General features: G+C 27.9%; 1 protein-coding gene across 6 annotated transcripts in view; it reads right to left on the reverse strand.

Annotated features, from left to right (window-relative positions):
• Positions 1–25,907, reverse strand: part of LOC134828377 (high affinity cAMP-specific and IBMX-insensitive 3',5'-cyclic phosphodiesterase 8) — a 59,287-nt gene that overhangs the window by 17,186 nt on the left and 16,194 nt on the right. For 3 of the 6 annotated variants that reach the window (XM_063841334.1, XM_063841332.1, XM_063841333.1), the window contains 2 exons: positions 17,206–17,760; positions 3,921–4,003 (listed from right to left, as the gene is read on the reverse strand). In XM_063841334.1, coding sequence (XP_063697404.1) covers positions 3,921–4,003; positions 17,206–17,563 — 441 coding nt within the window. In that variant the 5' untranslated portion in view covers positions 17,564–17,760. Of the gene's footprint in view, positions 1–980; positions 1,630–3,920; positions 4,004–4,133; positions 4,338–14,095; positions 14,409–17,205; positions 17,761–25,907 lie in introns of those variants that run through there. The other 3 variants (XM_063841335.1, XM_063841337.1, XM_063841330.1) reach the window with 3 other exon arrangements.

A 25,907-nucleotide genomic window follows, 5' to 3' on the forward strand; every position in this document is an offset into this window, starting at 1 on the left:
AATCTTTCAGGAGGACATTCAACACTCAATGAACTAAGTTAATCAGCCAAACATTGGTTAAAAACTTTAGACTTACAAATATAAATTTTGAAAATCCATGATTTTATTGAGAAAAAAGGCATATCATTAAAAAAATAAATTAATTAAAACTTTAAGAATTGAACCTTAATTTTTTTTTTAATTAAAATTTCAGTAAAAATTAAAAAAAATAATTTAATTAAAAAATTATAATTTCAGTAATCATTTTTAAAAAGTAATTTTTTTTTTTTTTAAATATTTTAGAATTTTTTAAAATAAAAAAAAATATTTTTGAATTCTTGATCCGAAAAAATTTTAAGCTAAAGGTCAAATAAAGGTCAGTAAAAAGTTTTAAAAAAATATTTTAGAATTTAATTAAATATAGAAAATTTTATTAAAAAATTTAAAAAATTATTTTTGAATTCTTTATAAAAAAAATAAGCTCAAGGTCATATAAAGGTCAAATCAAATTTTGATTTTGAAATTAATGAAAAAAAACCATTTTTATTGTAATTAACACAATACTCGATCTCATAACTATTTGTTTAACATTTCTAAATTATTTTTTTTACTAAATTTTCACTTTTATTTGTCAAAATTCTGAATTTCTTCTTGTAAACCTTCTTTTGACTAAATTTAAAGAAAAATCCCTTTGAAATGTTTTTTAAATCCCATTGAAATTTTTGAACCAAAATTTAAGTCATTATGTTGAAATTTTTTCTATAGAATTTCAAGTCCATAAAAATATTTAATTAAATAAATTTTTGCAAAATTTCATAAGAAACTTGCTCATTTCATCATAAAATAAACAAATTTCACAAATCAAATTTTTTTCTCGGGAAAATTTTCACTTATTGCGTTTTAATCTCGTCACCAATGTCGTTCATTGTCGCGTTGTTCCCATTATTAATTCACATTCACCATCTACACAGGTGATTTCGATGACCGAAAAAAAAACTCACTAATTTTCACACAAAATATTTTCGGCTTGATTTTACAATTAATAGTTCACTAATAATATGATTCACAAATTCCAAACAAATTCATTGAAAGACTTTGACGTAGTTTTTTCTTGGAATTCGTTTTTTTGGCGAATTTTCTCGTTATTCAATCTTTTTTGTGAGTTGCACTGACTTCAAATACTGCTTTCAACGTCCACTTAGTAGATAAATTATATTATATTGTTTCACTGAGAGCACGACACACAGACAAACGCTAAATTATTTATTATTATTGTTGTTGTTGTTGTTGTTATTATCATCATCAAGGAAAAATTGTCTTATCACAATTTATTAAATGAAGATATGACTGTGATACGGCTGCTTTGTCTGTGTGTTTGATTTGACGTTGAAGCTACTTAGAGAATTTATTTATGATACTTGAAAGAGATTAAAATTCTACATGTGGTTTCTATGTACTTTTAAATATCTTTTATTTTTTCTTCCGTATTTTCTCTTTTTTTTCGTTTTTAATTTTATTTTTCTTCTTTTTCTTTGTGAAAAAAGACACGAAAAAAAATTTAATCCGTGAAATCGGAGAAAAAAGAAGCTTTCAATGTCTTTTCAGCGAAAAAAAATGATAAAAAAAAATCTTGGCATTCGCGGGAATTGCCATCCGATTGTATCGAACCGATTTAACGTACTAACCTATCTACCACGATTATTTCACGAAATTTTTCAGTAAATTACTACAAAACACTTGTTTATCATCATCATTCGAACAACGGAACATGTGTGTGCATGCCGGAGTAACTGCTGCTGCTACTGTACACTAATAAATATACAATAAATATTTCATATTCAATCCATTCATATTTGATCGTGTCGATAGAAAAATACATGTTTATATTATCAGGATTTTTGAGTCAGAAAGCTCTGTAGCAGTAGCTCGAACGAAAAAAAAAACAATATTGAAACAGATAAAATTTTGTTTGTATCGCATTTTTACGTGTCTGTAAATAATTCTCAAGCAATAATGTTTGATTTAATGGTTTTTTTTTTCGTCAGATCATCTCGCAGTTATTTACTTTTTCGCTTGAGACGAAACGAAATGAAATTCAAATTTTGCTTTTCTATCACGTGGATGATATTTTATTTTATTATTATTATTATTTCGGATTTTGTTGAAATTTATACTTGTACAGATGCTGCCACAACGACTTAAGCTGAAGTATGAAACAATCGTTCGTTTGTAGAAACTATTTGAGGTCGAATGTTAACGAAGTATGCGCGCGCGAAATTGACGTGAAATCTGATCTGAGTCTCTTGCATTCGCCGTGGGAGTGAACATGCACGGTGAACAGGTGTCGCGATTTTTTTTTCGTAATTTTTTCGTGTGGCAAGTGGTTTTTTTATTAAGAAAAAAATTTAGTTTAGTTTTTTTTAATAAAAAATTATTTTTGTTACCAAATAATTTAAATTTATTATTAAATTAATTTTAATAAATTAAAAAAAAAATAAATAAAATTAATTTTATGAATTAATAAATTTAATTTAATTAATTTTAAAATTTTTTATTTTTATATTTTATAAAAAAAATTATTAATTTAAAATTAATTTTTATTTTAATTTAATTTTTTTTAATTTTTTTTAAAAATTTATTTTTTTAATTTTATTTTTATTTTATTTTTTATTTTGTCTATTTTTGATAAATTTAATTTAATTTTAATAAATTTAAAATTAAAAAAAATATTTGATGCCAAATAAAAAAAAATATCTTTCAATTTTTATAATATAATAAAAATTATTTGAACAAGTGCATTTAAAAAAAATATTTTATATGATACTCCACTTATTTATTTAAATATTTAAAGATAATACTAATCTGAAATATCTAAATTTAAAAAAAAGAGCTACAAAAATATTTCGTATAAAAATTAAAAATTATTATAAAAATATTTTGGAAAATTTAGCGAAGTTGAAGACGAAAAATGTATAAAAATTTTTTTTATTTTTTTAATTTAAAATTATTATTTTTATTTTTTAAAATTAAAATTTTTTATTTTTTTTAGAATGTGCATTCGGCCAATTTTAATTATTCAAAAATTAATTAAATTTATTTTTTTTTTAATTTAAAATTTTTACCACAAAATTAAATTTTTAAATTATTAAATTTTTATTATTATTTTAATTTAAAAAACTATTTAATTATTTAATTTATAATTAATATTTAAAATTAACCCAATTTTCCTATCAAATTAATATTTAAAAGCTTAGTAATTAATTAATTATTTGTTTATTTAATTATTTATTATTTAATTAAAATGAATTTAAAATTAATTAATTATTTAATTTAAAATTAATTAATTATTTAAAAAATTATTTTTTTATTTCTTTAATTATTTAAAAATAAATTAAATTTAATTTAATTTAAATTTATTTTTTTTTAATTTAAAATTTTCAACACAAAATTAAATTTTTAAATTATTAAAATTTAATATAAAAAAAATTTAATTTCAATTAAATTAATTTTTTTTTTTAAATAAACGCTCTGTACTTGTAAACGTTATCAATCCCTCATACAAAATCTCACAATGGAGACGTCTGGTTAATTTAACGACAATTTTTAATACCTTTTTACGCCACTCTCTCGAATGTCATCTAAAGTAACGGACTTATATTATTAAGTATCCAACTGATGATCCGCTGATGAAAAGCCATGAAAAGCTATTATATTTTTTTTATGACAAAAACGTGACTCATTTTTATTAATTCCCGCTACATTCGCGCGAATGTGTGTAGTGTTATCATTTTATTATGACTCGCTTATGATTTTTTTTCTACTACGTCATCCATGCATTTCACGTCTCATTTTAAAGCACGGAAAAGATCACGAAGACATTTTAATTTATTTATTCCAGATAACTTGACGCAAAGTAAACAAACAGAGAAAAAACTACTTACGGAACTAGCGTCTGTTGATTCGTCCTCCGGTGTCAATACGGGAATCGATGTTCTTGGGCGCCCGGAATTAATGCATGTGCCACCTAGGTTGAGAAATGAAAGAAATTCATTGAAAAAGGATATTGTGGGATATTTTTTGAATGCAGGAAATTGAGTTGCAGACACATTCAGCAAAATTTTCATTCAAGAGTCAAACAAATTAATTAAGCTTACTTGAGGATGTCGATGACGTGCCCGGCTCTTCTAATATTGTTTCTGGTATTGGGTGTACTGGCTTGTGATGCGGCGATGTATCATTTGTGATTGGCATATTTGTATGCAAACTTTTTTCATTTAAAACTTTTTGTTGCAAATTTTGTATTTTTTTTCTTTCTTTTTTTTGACTAGAAATCCGTTAAAACTTTTTCATCCTTTTACGACGCAAAAAAAAATATTAAATTGAATTCAAATTGTGTTCCAAATCTCACACGATCACTCGCATAAAATTACAGGTGTTAATTCTGATGTCCAATTATAGACGTCGAATCTATTAATGTGCTACCAAAAGAGGCAGAAAAATCGTTTATTTTTGATTGATATGTTTGAATTTTTTGATTACTAATGTGCTGCATATGGCTAGCGTTGACCTGACTTGACTACCAAACGACGCAGGCGACGCGATAAGACGAAGAGAAATCACCTGTTCAATTACTTGCTGCGACTAGTTGTCGTTACAGACTAAATTTGAATTTAAAATTTACTTGTCAAATGCGCGACTAATGAAAAAAAAAATATTTCAGAGGCTATCAATTTCATGCAGAACTCTCAAATGTACTGTGGAAAATTGTTTGGAGAACCTTAATATGGTGTGATTCGATTCATGATAAAATCTGTAACATGTTAAAAATGTGTGTCACCGTCTGATAATTTTTTCAAATTACATTTTTTCGATGTAAAATTTTTTTGTGTATTAAATGTTTGTCTGTCTGTTTATTTTGATTGATGATCAAAAGATCAGATAACCTCAAAAATTTTTAATTTTGGCGCCATCTGGGAAAGGCGTCAGAAACTAAAAGTAAAGATCGTTTTGAAATATTAAGCAAAAAGACTCATATTAGAAATTATAAAAATTCGAAAAATGAAATTTTAGGCGTGATCAAGTGATCTTATAGCCTCAAAATAATTTTAAAGCGCCATCTATGAAATATGTCAAAAAGTAAAAATTCAAGATCATTAAAATTTCAAATTTAAGAGCAAAAACATGAAAGATATAAAAAATCTAATTGATGTTTGGCAGTATTTTGAAAGGCAGATGATCAAAAGATTTCATAACCTCAAAAAAGACGCCATGTTACGGAAAAATAGTCAAAAATTTAAATTATTTCTTATTTTGAGGCGAAAAGATTTTAACCATTTGAAAATTTCATGAATCAAAAACTATTGCCTCGACATTATGTATTTTGATAGCAGATTGATCAATAACTTGATCTAAAGATTTTAAGGTAACCTCAAATTGTGACTCAAAATTTAATCTTTTCAGCGCCATCTATACAAAATATAAAAAATTTTAAGTTGAATTTCAAAACAATTTTGTACAATTTGATCAGTTGTTAGAAACTTGACCAAGTGATCTCATAACCTCAAACATTTTTGGCGCCATTTTTGAAAAATATCAGGAACTAAAAAGTTAGATCAGCTTAAAATTTGATTTTGATCAACATTCTGAAATTTTTTGTTCCAATCGTTCGAAAAACGAAAAATAATCTCATTTAAAACTAATTTTTCTACAAATATCGTAACAAAATCGTGATTTGTCAATTACAATTGTCATTCTTGTTCAAATTTCATTTTAAATTGACATCTAACTGTCAAAATATTGACGCAAATTTCTTTTGACTGTCATCTTCGTTGTCTCCCATGAGCATTTTTTCACATTTGACGTCTCATTAAAACTCAAGAAAAATGCGCTCATGCAAAAATCGCATCTATCAACGCACAGCACGGCACTTGCTCACAGCTAAATGTCAATATATTTGGTAGTAAATTGTTTGAGTTGAGTAAACTCTTTCATAATAATGATCAATTTCTGTGCACTTTGTAATAAATTTATATTTTGACCAAATGCTCGCGCATTCACCGCGATACGTGGACTGGACCAATCGATCGATCGACATGAATGAAAATTAAAACCTGTTTCGAAACGTTTTTTTTTTTATCTCGTGGCGTGTAAAATATGATCGACCGACATCGAATTGTCAATAAACATCATGACAATAAGAGAGCTATAAAGTGTCATCGATAAGGAGTTTTTTTTTTTATTTTTTTGATAAAAAATCTCTCACCGCGAAACATCAAACAAACATTTGTCTGTTTTTTTTTTGTTTTTGCTGCTATCATTTTGTTACGCACGTCACTTCCATTATTATTACCTATTATTATTGTATTACATTATCGAAATACGCGATCTGTATTATCTTTCATTCCAATAAAACGTTGAAGAGCCAAATGTGTAGCGAAACCGCAAACCATGTAATAAAATATCTAGACATACGAAAAGCCACAAAAAATAGATATCAAACCAGTTTTTTATTATATTTTGTGTAATGTTATTTATTTTGAACTCTGTTGCATTTTTCCTCTCTCTCTCACTCACTCTCTCGGAATTTTATTCAATTTATAATTAAAATGTTTTTACATCGTAATTGAAAGGGCTCCCTTGCCGTTTAATTGCCAGCAAAATAATAACATGAGAACTTTGTAAGTTTTGTGCTGTCACTCACTCGATTTAGTAATTATATGTCATTATTATTTTTTTTTCTTTGTTTGTGACTGCAGCTCAAATATCAACCCCTTTCATTTCCTTTGATGCGACGCGATGCGATGCGATACGATGATGATGATGATGTTAATAGTTCATGACTTACGATACATTTCTGTGTTTGTTTGAAATTCAATTATAAAATTTTCATGCAGAAGCAAAAAATAATGATGATGGGAGGTAAACAACAACAACGATGACGTCGAGAACGACAACGGCGGGGACAGTGATCGACAAGCTCATTATAGAGGATGAAAAATGTCATTTAGGCTTTTTTTGTCTTTGCAGATTTTTTTAAAACGGAAAATGAATAAATGACAGGTTGCTAATTAAGATTTTTTTTCCAGATTTGAATTTTTTACAAGTTTCTGTGGAAATGTAAAAAAATAAATTTATCATGCAATTTTAAAGTTTCTTCTTTTCTTCAAAAATTTTCTCGTTTTTTTTCTTCAAAAATTTTTATAATATTTTTAGATCTTGAGAAATATTATAAAAAAAATATTTTTTTTTCGTCATTATTTGACTAAATTATAAAGAAATGTTGAAAAACTCAAAAAATTTACAAACTAAGATAAAAATTTAAATAATTTTAATTTTTTTTTGTTTGTAAATTTTTTGAGTTTTTCAATTTAGTTTTTAAAAAAAAATTAAAACAAAAAAAAAATTTTTTTTTTATATCTTAAGATCTAAAAATATTATAATTTTTTTAAAAAAAAAGCGAGAAAATTTTTGAAGTTAAGAAGAAACTTTAAAATCGCATGATAATTTTATTTTTTTACGTTTCCACAGAAACTTGTAGTAAAAAATTCAATTCAAATTTTGAAATAAAAATATTTAAATTTTTATCTTAAAAAAATTACTAATTTACTGTTTAAAAAAAAATCAAAGCATAAAATATTGTTTTTTAATTAATTTTTTCTAATTTATAGTTAGAAATAAAATTTAATGAAATTAATTTATATTTATTTTATTTTAAGAATTTAAAATAATACACTTTAAAATAAAAAATGTCTAAAAGTTGTCGCAAAAAGGTTTTAAAATTTCTTTAAAAAAAATTAATAATTTACCTTTAACCTTTTTAACGTTTAAAAATTTTTTTTTTTAATTTTTAAAAATAAAAATATGCAAAAATTAAAATTTTATTAATTTAATAAAATAAAATTAAAATTAATTTAATTTAATTAATTTTTTATTTGGTCCACATTTTTTGTCTCTTTTTAAAAATAATCAAGAGATCATAGCTTTAAAAATTAATAAGTTAAATAGTTAAAATTCATGAATTAAGTTTAAGTACAAATAAATTTTTTTTTACAAAATTTTGTGAAATTTGGGTAAAATTTTAAAAACCACATAATTTACTTAAAAACTCTTTTCAGTTCAAACTTTATTCTTTAAAATTTGAAATCTTAAATTAAAGTTAAAAATTTTTACAGCTCCGTTAAAAATTCTCATAAATCACTTTTGAATAAATTTCTCATAATTTTACTGAAAAAACCAGTCGTCTCCACACTTTTCAATATAAATTATTTGCTAAAATTCCACATATATCATGAGTTAATTAACTCAACTTGGCACACCAATCAATCAATTATTACCCAAAATTAACATCAAAAATTCGAACAATTAGAACACTCGCCCAATTTTCGCTACAACTAATGAGAACGATGATGCACCACGCGATATTAAGTGCAAAATTAATTTACATCCAAACAATAAATTATTATAAGTATCGAGATAAATACTTAATTTATTTGATACTTTTTTTGATTTGTTGCCATGTAAGTTCACAATTTTTCATGCCGTCGGCAGCGGTTTCGGCCAAATGCCATATATTTAAATTGACATAATTGAATTGATTGTTTGGCGGCTTGCTCGGTTGTGCGCGTCATCACGCTGGTTGCTTTGATTTAATTTGATTAAATGAGCGAGAGAGAGAGGAAAAAATTTTTTTCGCGAGAGAACAAATTAAAGGTAATGACGATTGTTTTTTTTTTCAATGTCAACATCGTCAAAGACGAATATTTGCAGATGAATTCGAGAGAAAAGTTTCGCACACTAAATTTAAATATAATAAAGTTTGAAACGAGCAATTTTGAAGTTAATTGCAGTTGTAGGCGAAATTCCGTAATATATTGAAACCAACCTTGTCGTCGTGGTTGTAACTGTAACTAATCGTACGAAAAAAATATGAGAAATATTTAATCCAAATACTTTACGAGTGAAAAAAAAACTTGCGCTTTATTCTCCTCATCCAATTTAATATAATTTTTGTGAGCGAAAAAGTTTTTCTTGCGACGACGAGGACTCGACGATGCTCGATGACTACTAAAAGAGATTAGGATTTTATTATTATGAATATTTTAATATAAAATATCCCCCCATGTAAAAACTGCTTTTTTTCTTCGTGCAACATTAGTGCAGCAATCATGTTTTTTTGCAAGAAACTGCCTTCCAGCAAGTGAAGTAAAAAGTAAATAAATATTATTTTATGTTTTCATTTTTTTCTGATTTTTTTCCTCTCTCTCTTCTTCTTTCACTTACTTGAATCTCCTTTTCAAACTGCGTGTGTTTAAATAGCGTCAGCGATCCAGGGATAAGATATCCTTGAGATGCATTTCTTCGGTAGAATTTATGATTTTATTATTCATCGCATGTGTTTCTTTCGTGTCCGTCGTGATGCCAGTTGGAGCGTGAAAGAATTCATTTTCATTCGTTGGATGCATGGGAAAAAGTTGTGAGAATGGTTTAGTGAAAGGTTGTCGTTCTTAAAATTTTTAATTTTTTTTTAAGATTTTTTAAGAAAATTTTTTTTTTTTAAATCTTTTTAAAATTTTTAAAAAAATTGGAAAATATTTTTAAAAACATTTTCAAAGGTTAAAATTTTAAAAGCCTCAAATAAACTAAAATTTATTAATTTTTAGTCTTTTTTTATAAATTTTAAAGAATTTTTCTTATTTTATTTTTAAATTAAATTTTTAGTTTATTTAAAGCTAAAATTTGTTTTCAAAAATAAAATCAATAAAATTAAAAATTTGAAAAAAAAAAATTAAATTTCAGAAAAAAGATTAAATGAATTGTTTTTTTTCGGTTTTTTTTTCAATTTTTTTTATCGTTTTAGGAATTATTTAATATTTTTAAAAATTTTTTAGAGTTCAAAATTTAAAAAGCCTCAAATAAATTAAAATTTAACGATTTTTAGTCTTTTAAAAAAATTTTAACAATTTTTTATTTATTTTTGAAATAAATTTTTGGTTTCCTTAAGTTAAAAAAAATATTTAAATTTAAAAGTTACTTAAGACTTTGATGTTTTTTTTTAAATAAAAACAAAATTTAGTTGAAAAAATAGTTGAATTTTTTTTTTAATTTTTAAAATTATTTTCGAAAAATATTCAGAATGATTATGAAAAATATTTTTAAAAAATATTTATTTATTTTTTTTTTTAAATAAATTCTTTCTTTAAAATTTTTGAATTTTTTTAAAATTATTTTAAATTTCATTTCAGATTTTAATCCTCAAAATTTTTAATGCACTGTGAAAAATTCTTCTCAAAGCCTTAATACCTTTATCGAGAATTTCAATTAGCCACAAAAAGCGCTCATATAATCCTTCCGTGAAAAGTATCTCATTGTCATCTCATTCATTCGACGTTGTTGTCGGTGGGTGTAAGCGTTGCTGATTGCATTATTTCTGCGTATTTGTTTTGTTTTGTTTGCACATAGCACATGCAAAAACATTTTTCACTATGTACCACCAAGGGAGAGACGACTATCATCACTTTCGCAAAAAAAAAACGGAGGAATGAGCAAAGACAGACAATATTGCAGAAAACCCCAAGTTATTGTTGTCCTGCACATATTTTTGTCTCTATAATGCGAGAGAGTAAAATCACACCATGGGAATTCTCACCACATTCGTATTTGCATACAAAATTGTAAAAAAATAAAGTAAGACGAAGAATCGAGATTGAGATAGAGAATAGTAAACATTTAAACATGATCTGTGTACAAAACCAGATATTAAGCCAAGTGTGAATCCTGGGTAGCTTCGTTTGCTTTTGTTTGATACCTCACGGACGAAAAATGGGTGAGATTCATCTCTGAAGGATCAGTTTGACCTCTTAGAAGTCGAATTGACCTCTTTGACTTTTTGTTTGAATTTGACCCTCGAGAGATTAGATTGATTCCTTATTGAGTTATTTGATGCCTTAAAATAATTTTATGATCCCTTTAGGTCAGATTAATTCCTAAAGGGATCATAAAATTCACTTAAGGCATCAAATAACTTAAGAAGGAATCAATCTAATCCCTCGAGGGACCAAATTCAAATGATGAATCAATCAGATCCCTTTTAAGAGATCAAATTTATCTTCTTTGGAGTTCGTCATCCACAGACCAAAAAAAAAATTATCCCTTCAAGAGGTCAATTCGATCCCTTAAGACTTCAAATTGATTCATCGAGAAACGATCAAATTGAAGTCTCAAGGGATCAAGTTGACTTCTTTAACATATTACTGGTTTGGTCTGTGGATGACGAGCTCCGAAGAAAATTAATTCGATCTCTTAAAAGGGATCTGATTGATTCATTAGGAGCCGAATTGACCCCTTAATTGAACTTATGATCCCTTAAGAAATCTATCAGATCTGAAGGGATCATAAAATTCAATTAAGGGGTCAATTTGGCTACCAAGGCCTCACATCTGGTCCCTTGAGTCATCATTCGCATCAATCTCATCCATTTTTCATCCATTGGGCATATTGCAAATGAAAGTTAGGAAACCCCAGAGTGGTTTCCTTGTTTAACAACCACGCACACAGGAACAAACTTTTTAAGGCTCTTTTATTGTGGCGCATGCATTGAACACAGCAGGCCATGGACACAAAATGGCACGAGCTGCGTTTTATTTATTTATTTTTGCAGCAGCAGCAACAACTAAGGCACAGCAGCGCAATTTTACACCCGAAACCAACTTCAACCTCAAAAAAATTTAATTACCATTATATGCAACAATATCATTATGTTACCATATGCGTTCGCCTCACTATCACAGGTACACGAGACACTTGTCTGTAACTATAAGCACTTGTCGTACTTTATCTCACAAAACAAAACAAAAAATAAATGAGTAAAATGTAATAAAACGGAGGAATGTAAATTCATAGGCTAGCTACTGAAATGCACTGTGAATGAATGAATGTTGCCCACACATGCAACATATGGAGCAATGCGAGAGATATTGCAGCAGAAACCTGACTCTGAAAGTATTTTTTGATCGTGTTTTAATGATTATTTATTTTGTGATTTAATATTTTTTTTTGTGTAAAGAATTCAAAGACTTGTAATCAGCGCGCAGTTATCGTGTCTCGCACAACGGAGGTACAACAATAATAATTAAAAGTGAGAAAGATGGAATTGTCGTCGCTTGTAGTAATCAGCTATAAAAGGTAATAAAAGGTGATTATTAACAATTTGTACAAGCTCAGCGTGCAGCAAAAGCAAAGAATTGAAGTCAAGTGTGAGATTATTATTGAGTTAATTGAATGAACTTTTTTTTATTATATTTTTTACACTTGAATGGGTAATTTGTGTCGCTAAAAATAATTTCTTGTGTTTCGCTACAGGTTGGAGTGAGACAAATTTGAAGGGCAATGGAGGGCGAATAAGGTGAGTTTTGGGTGAAATTGTATCGATATTTTATTTAAAGTGTCCCAAAGTGATGTTTGTGAAGGAGTTTTGGTGAAATCTTGAAAAAAGGATACTCGAAAAGTAAATTTTGTGAAGTAAGTATTTTTTTGCAAACTTGAAACCTTTTTTGAAGTATCAATAGAATGATTCGCAGAGGGGTAAAATTTATTTAATTTTCAAAAAATTTTTGTTTGATTTTTAAATGATTTTTTATGCTTAAAAAGTAGATAAAAATTTGAAAAAAAATAGAAAAAAAATTAAATGACCTGAATTCAGAAAAATAATTATTTTTAAATTTAAATTAATTTTAATAAAAATATTTAAAATTGTTTTTATGCAATTCAAAATTATTATTATAATAAAAATTGTAAAAAAAAAAATAATTGCAATTTCTTTTATTTTTTTTTTTAAATTATATTTATTTTATTTAAAAAAATTATTAAATAAATGTTAAAAATTATTTAAATTAAATTAAATTAATTATTTAAATTATTATAAAATTAAATAAATTTTTCTTAAAAATTTTAATGAAAAAATATTTTATTTTAATAACCTGATTTATTCTGTTTTTGGATAAATTTAAAAATTCAATTTTTTTGGCATGATTTTTAACAGCTCAAAGCCAGTCAAAAAAATTTTAAATCAACTTTTATCATTTTTTTTTTAAATTGAATATGTGAGATTTATCCTATTGACTTTTCATTTGAACTTTCAAAACTCTTTACATTTGTTAAAAAACTTTAAATTTTTTCACAAAACTTTGACAATATTTTAACTGAAAAAGTTCATAACATTTTAAAGTTCAAATTCTACAAAAAAGTAACAAAAAAAATTAATTTTAATGTAAGTTAAAGTTCAACAGACAAAAAAAGTAATTTGAAGTGAATTCAAATTTCCTAATTTAACACTTTGACACGAACTTTAATACCATTAAATAACAAAAAATCACTAAAAATAATAATTTGATAGATTTTTGTGTTATCTGCCGACTAAATATTAAATCAAAACAAAAAATAATGATTTTTGTCACGTTATGCGTTTATGAGACCTTCTAATGATATTGCATTGACAACCTCCTACTGTCTCCAAGTCGTGCTGAAACCCACTCAAGTTCATTCCCTTTTAACATTTACGACAAATTTCACTTTTAACATTATTATTTTGCTATTCAAATATAATTTCACTAATATTTTTTTTTGTTTTGCCAAATAAATTGCTCCAAATAAGGTCACACTTCCATAAACACTTTTTAAACCGTTTTGACGATCGTTTGACGTCACAAGTTGAATAATTGATAAGAAATTCACTTTTTATAATGACTTGCAGTTCTTCTTTGATTCTTATTTACTTTATTCTTTGCTTTGCTGCTAAACCAAGTCTCAGGTGCAAAAAAAAACTTTTTTTTAATTCTGCCTCGATTAGTTCGAAAAACAATATAGCTCACTTCACTTTTGAATAAATAATTAATCATTCGAACGATTTTTTTATTTTCACATAATTAATTTCTTATTGATTGTTTATTTATTGAGAAAAAATTATAAAAAAAAATGAGGCGCCATATCGGGCACTCGCTCACAAAACGAGCTAGAAAATCGTGAATAAATAATTTATTGAGATTATCCACACGATGCAAAATGACAATAATAACAGCCAGTGAGAAGATAAAAAAAATTGTCTCGTGGAACTGGAACACACTTTGATACTCAACATTAATTAATCCGTCGGTCTTGGACTTGATGTGATAGACACGCGACTTTTTGAAAACATGTGTCGTTGTTTTTTTTACCATTAAAAGTGTTGTCTTAAAAACAGTCAATTATTTGGTTGGTTCAAAATGTTGTTAAAATATTTTCGTTTTTTTTTTGTTACAGTATTAAAATTTTTAAAACATTGTTTTTATAAAAAATTATTATTATTTTATCTCTTGTATATGTGAACCAATTCACCAGCAACTTTTTTTTTTGTATTTACTTTTTGTAGCGACGTACGAGAGAACAACGATATTAAATTTAACCCGCTCGTTTGCAAGTCTCTTTTAATACTGAACCACAAACTCATATATTTACTACGCAAAGAGACTAGATTTTTTTTGTTCGTCGTTGTTGTTGTTGCTTTATTATTAAATATAATATAACGTTTTAGACGGCATGGAGTATAACAAGTCTACCAAGTGTAGGCATATCATATGGTGGTCCGGTACAGGTACGTCGTCATATACACGATATATGTAACAAGTAGTAAGTAGACAACAACAACAACAACACGAACCATGTGAGATAATATAATATTGAACAAAAAAAAAAAGAAACCAGTTAGGATGAACGTTTCTGTAACAAAATCACAAAGAGTAGATTTTTCGGATACACGACAAGTGGAGATGGACAGTACTTCACAGGTTGGACAACCAGTTGAACATTCATGCCCAATCGCATGTGAAAAACGGATCAGCCGATGGGATGCTAACAAGTGTTGGTAGTGTTGATGATAAAAAAAAAGTCAAATAAATTTATTGACCGAAACGATGACGTAAATAGAAATAAATAATATTTATATTAAAAACATAGGAGACCTACGAACGAAGGTGCTCATAAGAGAGATATGAAGAGGCAAATGCTTATCATGTTCATGTGTACGGGGACAGTGCGGTGCGTTTTGTAATGTTTTGTTATCGAAAATGATAAAATAAAAATATATATAGGAGATTATGATCATTTCGCTACATTTTTTTACGTATATCAAGTGAGTATTTTTTTTTGCTTCTATCTTTTTATATGAAACCTTGAAAGGTAATAATATTTTTTTTTTGTTACAGGTGTGAAAGTCCAAAATTGTAAAGGTTTGTTGAAAATGTTTAAAAATAACTTATTTTTTTCTGTTCTGATATTTCTTTCATTGATTTGAGTTTAAAAAAAAATATAGAAAAAACAATTATTTTGAATAATTAAAAAAAATGTTCGTAAAGATTAAAATCACACTTTGCATTCAACATAAATATTTGAATAAGCGTAAGTATTCAATGAGCATGATGATAATTACAATATTAAAAAAGCTATTTTGACAAAAAGAATGACATTATCAAATATTTAGCTAATAAGTGAGTTCTTAATAACAGAGTTCGAGATTATTTTACCAAAGAAACTTTTCAAAAATTGCTCCAGAAAGGTTGTAATCTTCTCCAAAGGTTTTCGGGAAAGGTCACGAACGAAACACGAGATTTTTCTAAATTTCACTGAATATAAACTTTATTGTCGACTTATAGTCACGACGGTTTGTTACAGACTGCTCAATTTTTCTTACTCTTATGCCAATGTCAACTGGACCCTCTTGGTCCCGAATCCGCCAACGGCTCGCAGCTCAACAGCAGTAAAGCCCCTGCTAAGCCGTGACTCCCTCCGGCTAGAAAATTGAGGTTGAGAGAAGCCGTGACTCCATCCGGCGGAAGAACGAGGTTGAGAGAAGCTGTGACTCCCTCCGGCGGACGAACGAGGTTGAGAGAAGCCGTGACTTCCTTCGGCGGAAACAATAGAGGTCGAGCGATGGATGACACTTGTCCCCCCCCCTTCTGTCCTCCCCGAAGGAAGACCGATTTTGTGATGATTTGTGAACGGCGCCGAGGCGTAGAAGAGTAAGAAAAATTGAGCAGTCTGTAACAAACCGTCGTGACTATAAGTCGACAATAAAGTTTATATTCAGTGAAATTTAGAAAAATCTCGTGTTTCGTTCGTGACCTTTCCCGAAAACCTTTGGAGAAGATTACAAGGTTAAACCAAGTCCCTGGACCAACAAGGCTTACCGCCTAAACCTGAACCAACTAAACAAATTTATTTTGCTGTACTATACTAAAAACTACATTCACGCCAGCGAAATCAAGTCGATTTTTTTCTGAGCGAACTATTCTGTCAACAAAAACAAATTGAGACAAAATTTCACTATTAATTGCAAATACTAAAAGAAGTAAAGGTCTCGTTAAGAATATGATTAATTTTTGATAATTTTAACTTTTTCTGTTTTGTATATTTCGTTATTTGAAAAGTAGCTTTTAACAATATTTAATAATTTCAAAAAAGTCCCTCATTAGAAAAAAAAATATAAATTTACTACTTTTAACGCTAATTCAAATATTTGTATCAACAGCAAAAGCTGTTTTAATGAAAAGTTCAATTACTTATGAACAATTAAAGCATTCGTGAATGATTTTTCCTAGAATGATTCAAAAATAAAAACTTTTACCTGACAATTAAGAATTTTCTCATGATCAAAATATTTGCAAGCAGATCAAATTATTTATGAAAATTTTAACAAGAGACTTTAATAGCCAAATTTTATGAAAGCATCATCCAAAACATGTTTTCTTAATTGGAACAACCCTTCAAAGTTTCGATTTGTATTAAGTTTCAATCAGCTGAGTAAACCAGAAGCCAAAGCTTACTTTTTAATAACAACATGGTAGGTGGATTCACTCAAAAAAAAAGACTCATTGTACACATTGTTCTCTTAAATAAACAAAAGACACTCCAGCTCACCAGTTATTATTATTATTAAACAAGAAGGTAAATAAATGGTACTTTTTTTTGCGCACAGAATATTTATAAACGTGTGTTGATTTTATAAAATCAACAATATCTGTGTTGTATATGTTTCAGAGCAAGTATTTATAAAACAAATTCAAAACATAAACATAACATCATGGAATAAAAACAAATAGTTTCGTAGTAAATACTCTTCTCGCACTCATGCCAGAGATACGCAAAATTCAATTTTTCCCGCACATTCAATTAATTTGTAAAACTATAAAAATTACTTACCCGCAATCGTGGCACGTCGCACGTCGTTGGTTCGTATGATACTTCCAAGGTATTTTCCCGACGGTGTCACCGAAACAATTGATTCTTTTTTTATATGCGGTTGCACACAAGGCTCCGATGCCCGTGGGTTATTGTTTGGCTGCGTCGGCTTGGTTTCTTGCGGATCTTTGCTCTCATACGGATTCACGATAATGTGCTTGACATTTGTCGAATCATTAATTTCTGCGGATTTTCCGTTGTTCGTGCTGTTATTACTTTGCGTATAGATATCACTGTTCTTCCGATTACGGCGATTATTTTCGGAGAGCATACTAGGTGTACAACCCATTCCGAAACATAAGCAGTAACGTATCAACATTAATAACTCGAACAATTAAAAAAATTAATTTTTTTTTTGTTTTTCTTGAGAAATTTTACTTTGGCACGTTACATTTTTTTTTGTGTTTTAAATTTATTTATTTACAAAGTATTTTGGCACAAAAACATTCCGATCATGCATCTACGCATTTTTATTTATTCCCATGAACTGCGATATTTGTGCAGCAGCAGCAACATCTGAAAGAGATAAATTTATTAATAAAATATCGAATTTGTGGTCAGAAAAATTTCTGACGTAAATAAACATCGTTGGATTGTTTTATTTATGCATTTTGTTGCGTGCGAGAAGCAGACGAGACGAGACTCGAGGGAGAGCGAAGAGTTAAAAATAAACATTCGGCAAGTGTTAATGAGAGACAATCATGCCATGAGTGTTCCTTAATCAAGAGTCCTCTACCAAATATGATAATCCTTTTCTAACGAAGGTACTTGAAAGCAATTTTCAAGTAGTATTGATCATACATGTTCCGTAACACCCAAAAGTATGCAATATGAATAGCATGCAAAAAGAGGTGAATCAAGCTGAAAATAACAGAAATAGACGAAATTTGCTGCTATGAAAACTTGAATCAATTAAACTCTATTTTATGTAGAAATTCAAAGGAACATGAAATTTATCAATGGATTTATTTGATCTTTTCCCTTTAATAATAAATTTCTATCTCTCTGCATTTGTCAAACTACAACAACGACAACGACGACAATAACAAGGATGTCTCAATATACCTCTTTTTGAACTGTTCATGATTTAAAGCCCATGTTACTTTGCAACTGAATTACAGGAAATGAATGAAAATCAATAGCTATTCATGATTTTCAACTCGAATTCAAACCCGAAACTTGAATGTTTTGAAAAGCACACTCGATATCTGCTCGATGAATTCGAATAAAGTGTATTCAAATGGACGTAATTCAATGTAACATTTATTTTATTTTTTTTTAGGAATTTATTTCCCGTGCGTTTGATAAATGTCGTGCTTCGTCGACGGTAATAGTTGTTGATAAACTTTGAGGTCTATCCTAATGATATCGTTCCTTATCACAACATGTTGACGATGCGATTGTGTGAATTGTGTGACGAAACGATGTAAAAAAAATAGTAGTGACATGTTGATGATGTCAAAATCGATAGAAATTAAAGGCAATCAACACGTTCAATGTTGCAATGTGTGTACTAATGTAATTTTTTTTATTTTGCTTCGTTATATGAAGTGTTTGATGTAAATGTGGTTTTGATAGACTCTTGGTAGTCGGTGCAAGAGAGGCAATTAAGAAATTGACTAGAGCGGAAGTTGGTCTGAAGTCACAAAGGAAAAGAGGTTTAAAAGGAATGTTTTGAATGAAATGTGTCAGTGATGGAATCTAATTCAAATCTAATGGTTTTTCTTGATCTACTGATAATTTGATAGATTAACACAGTAATTCTGAAAGAGTTGTTTCAACTAACCGAATTAGTTTCATTAACTATAATGAGCTTAATATTTGTTCAATATTGAGTTTGAAACTAGTGCTTTAAAAGGATCTGGATAAGTTAGCTTGAGGTTCAAGGTAACATGAAGTCCAAAGGATAAGATCTTCAGTAGTTAACGGAAGATAGTCGGCTCGATACACAAAATCATGAAAAACTTTTTTGAATTTAAACGTGTTTACTGACTCAAAGAAGTCCCAAGCAATCTGTTGTACAATACAATAATGTTTTATTCCTCCGACTTAATTTACATGAGATGGCTATACTTAAGTTACATACATAATTTTATAAACTTTTAAAGGGACTCTACAAAGGCACAATTTTAACAATAAAGGATATCACAATGAATAGACTGCAATCTGTAGTACAAAATTCTTTAAAATAGGCCCCAAAATTGTTAAAATAGGCCCAAAATGGCTCAATCCTTGCTTGAAGGGCCAGCTTAGAAGATTAGAAAAATGTCTAAAATTGAACGTTACAGGATTTATTTCATCACAAAGTTCATGTCAGGCTATCATGTCAGGTCCTATCGGGTATCTTGTAAAATTTCTTCATTTCGATCACTTAAGTCACATCTTTCTTATCTTATGGATAAAAAAATCTTTTTCTCGCCAAAAATCTTTTTCCCGCCAAAAATCTTTTTCCCGCCAAAAATCTTTTTCCCGCCAAAAATCTTTTTCCCGCCAAAAATCTTTTTCCCGCCAAAAATCTTTTTCCCGCCAAAAATCTTTTTGAATTTCTTTAATTATTAATTTTTATAAAAAAGATTTTTGAAAACCGATTTCATCTAAGTCGATTTAAGTACAATTAACTGAAACGACTGAAGGACGAAGCCGAGACAAAGCACATCTATTGAAAATTTCAGATCTTGTCATTTTATGTGTACAAAGCCTGATTTCGAAAAACCTTTCAAAGCTCAGATGCCTTATTAATCGATTATTACCACTAGTAATCCTTATTTTTTGCTGATAAAATTCGTAAAATTTTGACAAATCAATTAATTGCAGCAAACATTAATTTTTGTAACATCAAATTTCGCAGAAATCGTCGTATGTTCATTTCGCTTCTTCCGATCCACTTCATCAATGTCCAAACAAATTCTTCAAACAAAGCAAAACCTAATTAAATTACGACCAAAATCCCGCCTTGTCAATTATAAACTCACGGGAGAATTCACATTTTAATTTGCGACATTTATTATTGTCTCTCCAGCATCATCAACAAAAACAGCAAACGACGAACGCCCCGAACACAACTTTTTCACAAATATATCACCAACTATTTCTCATTCATATTCATTCATTTTCATTTATTTGTTATTATTATTATTTTGCCAGAAATATTCATCGTCATCCTCCTGGCTCTTGCCACAACTACCGAACTCGCTTTCATATCATTCGCACGCTGTTTTGATAGTGTTTCAGTTCTCTCCGTAGCTCCGTCGTCGTCGTGGTAAACCTTATTAATTTCACAAACAAACAATAAACTATGTCACTCAAAAATATTTTGCGTTGTCGTGCTTTTGAGAATAGTTTGAGATCTTCTCTATCTATTTACATAATTTTAGACAACAGCTTTTACAACAACTCGCAACTCGTCTATTGCACTTACAAACAAATATTTATTTATCTACTGTAATAAAATGACGACGCTACACCGCAAATACGCGAGATTCAACATCGAAAAATCTCATACGTTGTTTTTTTTTTTAAGTACGTGTTAATTAGTCTCTCACCAATCCCGTTCGTTTGTACTCGTTACAGCATTTATCAAAAAATTAAAATCATTTATTTGCGATAATCTCTAGCAATGAACGTTTTGCGAGTTGTGCCAAAAAATTTGTTGATTTTATTTTATTTTAATTTTTTACACACACTCATAATAAATTTGTAATAATCTTGATATCCATGACATGGGAATTTGTACTATTATTTTAACATATTAGCAAGTGTGTAGTGTGTAATTATGATCAATTGAGTTGTTTTATTGATTGACTGGCGCGTTGCGTGCCGTACTTACTTGAGTTACTGGTGTTGTTATGAGTTAGGTAATATCTTAGCTGTCACACTTTTTTTTGTATATTTTTTTTGTGGTTGTTAACAATCCCCAAAGGATTTTTCAATGTGATAATAAAGTTTTTTTTTGTTTTAAAAAGACGATTTTTAGGAAAAATTGTTGATTTCAGTCTGTATTGAAAGTTTATTCTTTAAAAAATTATTTTTTTGTAAAATCTGAATTTTTTTTTTAGAAAAAAATAATGTACGCCTAATGTAAATTTTTCTTTTTTTTTAACTAAAAAAGAAAATTTGTGAATAAGAGGTAATAAAAAATTTTAAAATATGCACTGGGTCAATTTAAAAAAAAATTTACACTGGGCTGAAAATTTTAAAATGTGAACTGGGTCAACACTTAAGAATATTAACTGGGTTAAAAATTCAAAATGAAGACGAAACTCAAAGATAAATATTTTCCTATAAAAAATATACCTTAGGCTAAGAAAAGCCAAAACTGGATAAAAAAAATGTGCACTGGGAATTAAAGTAAAAATAAATAAAAAAAAAATTTAAATTTATTTTAAAAATTAAAATAAAAAATGAAATAACGGTTCAAATTTATTAGTTAAAATTTTCCTACACAGAATGTGCAGTAGGACAAAAGTTTTAAAATTGACTCTGGAGTAAGAAATTAGAGTGTTAAACACTCTTTATTTTAAAACTTTTGTCCTACTGCGCATTCTGTGTAGGAAAATTTGAACCGAACCGTTATTTTATTTTTTATTTTAATTTTTAAAATAAATTTAAATTTTTTTTTTTTTTAATTTTTACTTTTATTCCCAGTGCACATTTATTTTTTTTTATCCAGTTTTGGCTTTTCTTAGCCTAAGGTATATTTTTATAGGAAAATATTTATCTTTGAGTTTCGTCTTCATTTTTAATTTTGAGCCCAGTAAATATTGAAAATTGTTGTCCCAGTTCACATTTTAAAATTTTAGCCCAGTGTACATTTTCAAAAAACTGACCCAGTGCAAATTTTGGTTTTTTTTAAAGCTCTAGTTTATAAATATTTTTTTTCAGATAAAAATAATCCTCATAAACCATAATTTTAGTTCAAAATACGCTCTTCAACACATTCCAATCCCGATAAAAGGTAAGTTTTAAAACTTTTCACATTTTTTATGTCTTCCTCATTCCCGGCTTACAATTTTGCAAAGCATCAACAACAACAACTACAAAAAAGTACATTTTCTCTTGCGGCTTTTCCACATCCCATTCGTCGGTACGTTACCATATGAGCCACACATCCATACGACAAAGCGATAAGTGGAAAGCTAACAAAATTTATATAAAGTGTTAACTTATGTCTCGCGTGTTACTCTTCACTTCCTTTTCCATAAATTGAGATGACATGTTACCATTTCATATACTGTTTCACGCAAAAACTGTCACGAGAGCGTATTTGTCTCATGTAACAACTGTCAAGTTCGAAAGATGTCTCTCTCTTTAAAAATTTGAAAAAAAAAGGAATAAAAGAATGAGAGAAATACCGTGGCAGGTGACGACACGTGCAATCATTCGTAACTACAGAAAATATTCGATGACCTTTTTTCTCATCATCATCAGCTTTAAAGAAATTTCTCACATGTTTCTGCGGAATTGACGCCAAGTCATGAATTTTATTTAAATATCTTTCCACTTTATTAAATAATACTCATTTTAATTTGTTGTTATTTTACAAAAATATTTGTGTGTAATTTAATTAAATATTTCTGTAAATATACAAATTCAGCAGCAGCAGAAATACAAATAGAGAAATGTGCCAACGACCATTCATTTGAATGAGACTCAAGCCTTTCTCAAGTTAATTAATTAAATTTTGAATGAATTAAATCAACTTTTGTTCCTTCATTCATTCCGTTACTTTTGTATTTGTACTACTTTTATAGGTGTAACACACAAATCTTGACTGAATCTAATTATTTATTCCTTTCTTTTTGGTAAATGTACAAAAAAAGTGAAAAGGAAATCGTTTGATGTTTTTATTTTTCATCCTTGAACACTTGAAAACATGCATTTTCCTATAACATGTTTTCATGTGTAAAAAAGTGAAAGGAAACGAAAGAATCTAATTAAAAGTCTGTGTGAATGTGGGCTCCCGGAAAAAAGGATGTTTGATCTTTTGAACAAAATATTGAAGAAAAAAGCACGAGGGTTCACAAAAGGAAACCTTGACTGAAAATATTTCACTTCAATTATTTTGAATCTTAATTTTTAAACCACAAAGAGGCATTATCGACTCGTTCGCATCAATTTGCACACATAAAAGTACACACATGTGCGGCTCATTCAAAATTTATATCTGAACTATTTGTATTGAAATATTTTTCGGTGAGATTTGGCAGGGATGGGGATTTATTTAAATTATGGGAATAAATTTAAAAAAAAATTATTTAAAAAAAATAAAATTTTAATTTTAAAAAAAATAAATTTTAATTTTAAAAAAATTAAATAAAATTTTAAAAAAGTTAAATAAAATTAAATTAAAAAAATTAAATTTATTGAAAAAAAATTAAATTAATTTCTTTTAATATTTTTTTAATTGAATTTTATTTTTATTTAAATAAAAATTATTTTTTTTAAATAAATTTAATTTATTAAATTTTTTTTTATTTGATTTTATTTTTATTTAAAAAAAATAGTTTTTTTAATTAATTTTTAAAATTTTTTTTAAAATTTTAATTAAAAAAAAAAAAAATAAAAAAATTAAAAAAAAAATTAAATAAAAATTTACGAAATATGAGAAAAATTAGCATTAAATTTATTGAAAAAAAAAATAAATTAATTTATTTTAATAATTTTTTAATTAAACTTTATTTTTTTAATTTAAGTTTTAAAATTAAAATTTTAATTAAAAATTTATTTATTAGGTATAATTTTACAAAATAATTTATTTTTTTAAAATGTTTCTGATTTTTTTTAATTAATTTTTTTTAAATTTTTTTGAAGCTATATATTTTTTTTAAATTTTTCTTAAATTTTGTTAGGAATTTTTGTATTTTTTTAAATTAAATTTTTTAATTCCTTAAAGAAAATTTTAATTTAAAAAAAAATATGTAAATTTCACCTAAAAATTTGTAAATTTAAATTTATCATTCAAATTAAAACAAAATTAGTATTTCGTCACTCATGCTAAGGTGAAAAACCTCTTTGTCAATTGCGTTTCCACTCCTTTTCGTTGTCGCGTCGTCATGCTGTTCCACGATGATCGGATTATAACATATGTTACAGCAATAATTTTATTCAAAAGCAAAATAATATTTCTGTTACTCATCGTCGTCATACGCGATGTAATGGAATTAAGCCATTTCACCAAAATCCCCCTCGATACATGCACGAAATTTTTTAAATACCCTTTTTTCCGGCCTTATTTGACGACATCGAAAATTTGAATAATTAAATAGGAGCTCCTACTCGTGCCTCTTTTTGCTGCTAACTGGCAGTAGCTGGGGCGGGAACGCCAAGTATCGAAAGTTTTGTGGAATTTAAAATTAAAATATTCAATAATTCACCAACAACATCGAGTGATAAAGCATTTTTTTGTTGGTTGGTTGTTATGCGTGGCGTGCCTCAATATCAAGGATATTGATTTAAATGTTATTTTTAAATAAACATAAATGATAAAAAAATTGGAGAAAATGACTCGAAAAAAATTTTTGGTGTATCGGTTTCCCAAAATAATTTCTTTTAATGATCCGAAAATTTTTTGTTCTCGAATGAATTTGAGAAATTTCTTTTGATGTCTTACACGAACACACAATTGGAACTGTGATAATCGATTTATAATGAGAAAAGATTCTCGTTTGAATGAGTCAGAGGCATTCACCTGACTGACAACGAAAACGACAACGACGATGAAGGCAATCGTCTATTTATATTTTCCCCGGTTGGCAGTGAATGCACGCGTCGTTTCGCCGCCACACAAATCAATCTCTCTTCTCATTTATCGCGTTCTTCTGCTTCCCTTGTTGTTTTGTTCATTGTTCACGAAGATATTTTCCTTGACTTTCCTCGCATTTTTTTCCTTTTTATTATTTATTTTGTTCAAGGATCCAATCCGGTAGTTGCCGTCAAAACAGAGCGAAAATAAAAAAAAACGAAGAAAGGAATTGTCAATCAAGAGGCTTTTGTGCGATGAATAAATGCGTCAATAATTTTGCTCTTTTCATAAAGGTTCGCCTGTCATCGCTCATGCCACCTTTGGGAATTTTAATTCGATAAAGTTTTTGTTTGAATGGAAAGTTTTCAGACATGAGCGGGCACACCATTTTGTCGATACGTCGCACGAGGGACTGATACAGATGTTCGATTTTACACTTGGTTTAATTTTTATTATTAGGTACAGGAAAAAAAAAGATTATTGAACTTTTGTTTTAAAAAATCGGACCTTTTCCTGAGACAAAAGCGCTTTTTCGTTACTTCATAGTGATTTTTCCCTGTTGAAGAAAAATTTCTGTTGAAGACTGACAATTTTCAATGGAAATGCGTCAAAAAAAGGGAATCGATATTCATTTTCAGTTGCTTTTTCACATCAGTGAAACAATGGAATTGTCTTACTTTGCAATATTTTATACGTCAATCCATGCCATTTTAAATCAAACATCATCCGTTCTGACTGGTATCTACGCCATCCACGTATTCCGATAAATGAGCAGACAAGACAAAGGAATTTAATTTGAATTTGAGTAAGTATTCCAGAAATCCTTAATCCGAATCGCATCTTTTTTTTATTCCAATTTTTTTTTTAGATCTCAACTGTCATCCGAAATTAGGTTAATAATTATCAATGAAGGGCAATTGAA

The sequence above is a fragment of the Culicoides brevitarsis genome, chromosome 2, assembly GCF_036172545.1.
Source record: "Culicoides brevitarsis isolate CSIRO-B50_1 chromosome 2, AGI_CSIRO_Cbre_v1, whole genome shotgun sequence".
Lineage (NCBI taxonomy): Eukaryota > Metazoa > Arthropoda > Insecta > Diptera > Ceratopogonidae > Culicoides > Culicoides brevitarsis.